The sequence below is a fragment of the Dendroctonus ponderosae genome, unplaced genomic scaffold, assembly GCF_020466585.1.
Source record: "Dendroctonus ponderosae isolate FM_Combo_2020 unplaced genomic scaffold, Dpon_F_20191213v2 Dpon_F_20191213_10, whole genome shotgun sequence".
In the NCBI taxonomy this organism is placed as follows: domain Eukaryota; kingdom Metazoa; phylum Arthropoda; class Insecta; order Coleoptera; family Curculionidae; genus Dendroctonus; species Dendroctonus ponderosae.
In genome coordinates this window covers 7,347,214-7,352,669 of record NW_026017111.1, presented here as the reverse complement: position 1 = coordinate 7,352,669, position 5,456 = coordinate 7,347,214, and the positions used below count along the sequence as shown (strand labels likewise).

The 5,456-nt window shown below is 41.4% G+C and overlaps 1 protein-coding gene across 4 annotated transcripts in view; it reads left to right on the top strand.

Annotated features, from left to right (window-relative positions):
* LOC109544329 (guanine nucleotide-binding protein G(s) subunit alpha) overlaps positions 1-5,456 on the top strand; it is a 28,837-nt gene that overhangs the window by 8,945 nt on the left and 14,436 nt on the right. For 3 of the 4 annotated variants that reach the window (XR_002172562.2, XM_019914436.2, XM_019914434.2), the window contains exons 3-5: positions 2,075-2,198; positions 3,697-3,858; positions 3,916-4,083. Coding sequence is in view for 3 of the 4 variants with exons in the window: in XM_019914436.2 (XP_019769995.1) it covers positions 2,094-2,198; positions 3,697-3,858; positions 3,916-4,083 (435 nt within the window). In the remaining variant the exon portion in view is untranslated. Of the gene's footprint in view, positions 1-2,065; positions 2,199-3,696; positions 3,859-3,915; positions 4,084-5,456 lie in introns of all 4 variants that reach the window. The other variant, XM_019914435.2, reaches the window with a different exon arrangement.

The window sequence follows — 5,456 nt, the reverse complement described above, 5'->3', positions numbered from 1 at the left end:
TTCGGAAACCCATAAAATCTTATCGGTCTTATAACTTTATCCACTACATAGTTATGGAACCAATAAGGGCAAATGTTGAGAAACCGGGCATTAGTGAGTTGAGTATCCCATACATCGTCACCGCAAAGCGCATATAATTATACGTTTCTCATTTCTAAGAAACCCGCTCTCAATGGTATGTCCGATGAGGTGAAAATATCCATATGCTACCGTTTAAAAAATATCAAGATGGCGTCAAAACTGTCAAATTTGACGTTTGACAAGATTTCAAGATTTATAAGCTTGCATCTAATTTCCTTGATAAATTCTATTAGATATTCTTTCTTTAAAAAATGTCCCTGTACATGTAAAGTAGGCATAATTTAAAAAGAAATGTTTTTTTTGACGCAAGAATCGGTACAAATCAAAACAAAACCAAAAAACAAAAGTTGATGATGCTTTCTAAGAAATGAAACGTTGAAATAAATTCCCACTTTTTCGAAGCTTAGAAGTCAGCTGGCGTTTTTCGCTGGACAGAAAAAACACCTTTTCGTTTTGTAGACCCAATCTAATAAAACATGCTTATTTCCTAAGCGAAAGCAAATAAGGAGCTGTAAATGCTCTAAAACGTCCGAAATCGACTAAATATTACGTTGTTGAAGCTAAGTCAGCTAACGCTTTTCGTTGGCCAGAAAGCACATTTTTTCTAGGTTAATTTTTAGGAGTTGGCGCAGCGATGCCGAAAGGGTTTGTTGCGCCAACGCACCGGCTCAATAACTCGCCGGTGCAGTTGCGTTAAATGTAAATGTTGATTTGAAAAAGAACGCTTTTACGCCATTCTCACCAGCTTTCTGCATGCTGGTGCCTCATTTTCCATTTTCTACCCATCAATAAGTTCACTACACTTTTACAAACTACCGCACTTGAATTCCTTCTAAGAATGCGATTCACACGACACAAAGGATTATCGTTATCGATTTCGTCCACTGTCGGTATTAAACTGAATATTCATACACCTTTTCGAAAAAAAAAGGAGTACAGAATATACATGATTATTCGAATCTCCGAAATCGGCTATATATTACGTTTTTCAAGCTTAGAAGTCAGCTAGAAATCTTGTCAGTTCATAAAGGTGCCATGCGAAAGTGTTTTTGTTTTTTAAAACGATTTGGACGGATTCGTTTTTGGAATAATGAGACAATTTGCAGATTGACTTCAATTGACATACTTTGGATTGACTAACATACCAGAAGCACCTAAATTACTAGCTTTGGCTTTGAATATCAGACCCCGCTTAAATCTGAGGGATGATTTCATCCAACTAAGTTTCTTCTGTATTTTGAGTTAAATGTAAAATCCCAAAGCAGTTTGAAGCATCAACATAATATTGTTCGTGACTGCTTATCAACTGAGATCGTTTTTCTGCTTTGGTGGGAAGCTTATTAACTTCAACAATTATTGGATTTAAATAGTAATTGTTGCAATTTTGCAGATGGCAAGTTCAAAGAAATTACGCCTGCATTATTATCCAATTGACTACTTTGTCTATCGGAAGATATTGAAATTCAGCGGTGTTGAATCTGAAAACAAGGATGATTCGGTTCTTTTCCCAATTTTCTTTGTGGAGATTGGTTTCGGGCAGTTCCTCAATGGAATGAGTTTTCTGATTGTTGAATAAGACACTGCTCCAGACGACAGACGACACGATTTCCACGATTCTATCGATCCTACCGACTGCGCCAGAAGACTGACAATCCGTTTCGAACAGCTACACATTCCCTGGCTGCTGACGCAGCGGAACCAATGAGGACTGGCACACAACTCCCGTCTTGTCCACATTGCGACCGAGCTATTGCTGTTTACCAACCACCGACGAGTTGGCCGGCATCCACTATTTAAATAGTTGTTTTCTATTCGGCGCTCTTTTGACTAATTCACTGTCGGCTTGCCGTTTCCGAAAAATAGCCAAAGATACGTTCAACCAGTAGAAAAAAACGCAATTTATCAGTGCCGTTGATCAAGTACTTAGCATTTGGGTGTGGGCCTGCGACTTGCATACACCGTTTTGTTTTTTCTCTAACTTTGGGCCGTGCAGGTGGTCCCCTCTGGCGGCCATGGGCTGTTTTGGAGATCGGGACGCTGGTCATGCCAATGAGGACATCCGATCGCAGAAGCGCATCAGCGACCAGATCAACCGACAACTAGCCAAAGAGAAACAAGTAAGCACTAAGTTCAGATTATTAAATTCGCTATAGTTTACTGCGATTTTGGAAAAACCATCTCAAATTGGTCGCAGTTTATCCGCGCAAATCGACCAGGATCAACTGACCTGGATTACATCGGTTTCACTCACGCCTTCGGTTGGTGTGAGTCGCGTCAGCCCAGACTAGGAAGGCGGGTCGAGGTTTTATGTAAAACGCCCCCAGATTGAACTGGTTTATGTTGATAATTTTTAATTTTCTTTAAATCTTAGAATTTTTCATTTAATTGATAACAATCGAATAAATCTGGATTTTTTATTTGTTATGCATACTTTCAAGCGCGGTTTGATATCTAACGGATTTGAGATGCAAGGAATTCACGTGGAAAATTGCTCTAAAAAGTGAAACTTTAAGCAAAATTTGACGGGTTGCGGGGTCAGAAAATGAGTTTTAACATGCATCGACAATCGAAACGCCGATAGCGCTAATAATTCTTGTTAAAACATGAAGAAGAAGGACAGCAAATTTGACAGTTTTTCGGCTTAAAAGCAAGTAACGAGGCAAAACGGGATCCAGACCAGTTTGCAAAAAGTGTAATTTCCGATTACTATGAATAGTGGGAAGGATGAAGAATCATTGAAAAAATGCAACGAAAATGAAAGCAATGTTGACACTGGCAACGTGGAAAGGGAATTTATTGTTTCCACTGGAAGCAACAATGTAAGTCATTGAACGAAGGTCATGACAGCCGGTAAAAGAGGAATGCAACCTTTTTGAAAATGATTTACATTTTCTCTTGTAAATGATAGTTAATAATTCTCAAATTATTAAGTCGCGCCGAATTAAAAAAATCTAATTAAGTGAACATCCTTTATTTTCGAAATCTGGTACTGCATTAAGACATTAGTGAAGAACAAAAAGGTACTCGCAAATGACGTCATGACGCAAAGGCCATAAATTATATTTAAAAGTTATTTCTTCGCATCTGCCTCTATCTTCTGGCTCCCAGCTTTTAGGAAGCTGGAAGCTTTCTAAAATATTTTGGCATTTTGAGAAGCTTGTTGAGCCGAAAACGACTAGCTGAAAATCTGCTTTTGTTATAACGGCCGTTTTTAGCAAACAGAAACCTTCCAACTTGTCTGAAAATGCGTTTAAAAAATCCATTTTCTCTTAATGCACGTTCTAACACGTACTACCTCAAAACTGCGGTAAAATCTGGTAGATGGGGCGAGCGCTTCACGCCAAAGATACTTACCTAGCGTATAGGAAGAACAAAATGTTCAAATTATTGGTCTGGTCGATCTGTTTGTTTGACAACAGAGAATGGAAATTAAAGGGTAAGAGATGAAGTATTCAATATTCAACTAATGCAACGAACGAAGATTGCCTTAAACTCCTCAAAACAGAAAAAATCTGGCGATCGCGGTGGTCAGCGTTGCGGGCAATTATTTCCGCTACCTATCCATCTTTCTAAAGCGAATTAAAAAATCGCCTATTAATTGCGATCTTTCCATAGGTGTACAGAGCTACGCATAGATTGTTGTTGTTGGGCGCTGGAGAGTCCGGAAAGTCGACCATAGTGAAACAGATGCGAATCCTACACGTTGACGGCTTCAGTGAGCGTGAAAAAAAGCAGAAAATCGAGGACATTAAGAAGAACATTCGAGACGCCATTATCGTAAGTAGGCCTGGCAAAAGGTGCTGATAGATGTTGAGGCAATTAATTCCCGTTTAGACCATAACGGGGGCAATGTCGACGCTCAGCCCGCCCGTTCCTCTAGAAAAGTCGGAAAATCAGGTGCGCGTCGATTGGATCCAGGACGTGGCGACCGGGCCCGACTTCGATTACCCATCCGAGTTTTATGAACACACCGAGGCTCTCTGGAAGGACAAAGGCGTGCAGGTACTGTACTTGAAATCCCCCGTTCATTACCCAATAATCCGCTTCACTGTTTATCTGTGCATGGTTTTATCGGCTATTCAATGTGGGCAAATCTGGGAACTAGTTCTGTTGTTTATCGGGGTGTCCCCATAAGGGTAAGTATCTCGACAACGGTAAAAACCAGCTGTTGGGGACAAAACTTCTTATGTATAACGAAATAAGGTCTTCCTGAAGGGAAGCCAAACCCCGTTTGCTTGGGCCTTTAATCTTGATAGTGTCAGCCGGTGGTCACAGTGGTGTGGTGGTGCCCGCATCTGCTTGCCATGCCTGAGATCCCGGGTTCGATACTCGAACTTGTGCCGCTAAACTGTAGGTCCCGTATAATTGTGGATTAAGCGTTCCACAAGCATGCGCGAGAGTATGGCACTTGAAGAGGAATGTCAGCCGTGGCGTAAACTGCTGACAGACTCAACCAGTAAATGGCCTAGGCCACGCCCCCTCACTCGTTGGTGCAAAGACCAGCCAGCACCGAACAGAGCCTGCTTTTGCAGGAAGTGTTGGTTGGACCATCGTGGATCTGTCTGCTCGGTTCTCGGGTATGGAGCTGCCTAGGAGGCCTTAAAAGGTTCAGGATAGGACCCGGCAGATGCAATGGGGCTCTTCAAATGGGGATGGATAGGTTCCCCATCACGTGACTGTGGGGAAACCCGACAAATCACGGATCACATACTCAACTCGTGCCCAATTAGGAGATCGGAGGGTGGCTTGGAGGAACTAAATAAGCTGCCAGGGGCACTTCATCATCATTTAAGCCCACTATAGAGTCCACTGTTGAACATAAGCCTCCCGCAAACTGTCCTGCGCCATATATAGTGTTAGGGTTTTGGCTCCATATGTCATCACTGGCAGGACACATTGGTTAAAAAGTTTGCGCTTTAAACATATTGCAAGTTCAGACTTGAATGATTCTCTGAGGTTGCCAAATGCTGCCCATGTCAAACCTATTCCCCTAAAGATTTCAGAGGTCTTGTTATCCCGGCCTATTCGGATTTCGTGGCCCAAGTATTTATATGATGTCACTTGTACTTCATCATCACCTAAGGGTATATTGGTGGATACTACTAGTTTAGTCATAGATTGAGTTTTTGATATGTTGATTTTTAGCCCAACTTGTCCGGATGCCTGGTGGAGTTTTTCAAGAGATGCGCTGGCATTGTCAATACGGTCTGAGATTAAAACTATATCATCGGCAAACCTGAGGTGGTTGAGGTTTTCACCGTTGACATTAATACCCATATCATCCCAATCTATTATTTTACACATGTATTGAAGTAATGTATTAAACAGTCTAAGGGAGATAGTATCGCCCTGTCGAATTCCACGATTTATTATAA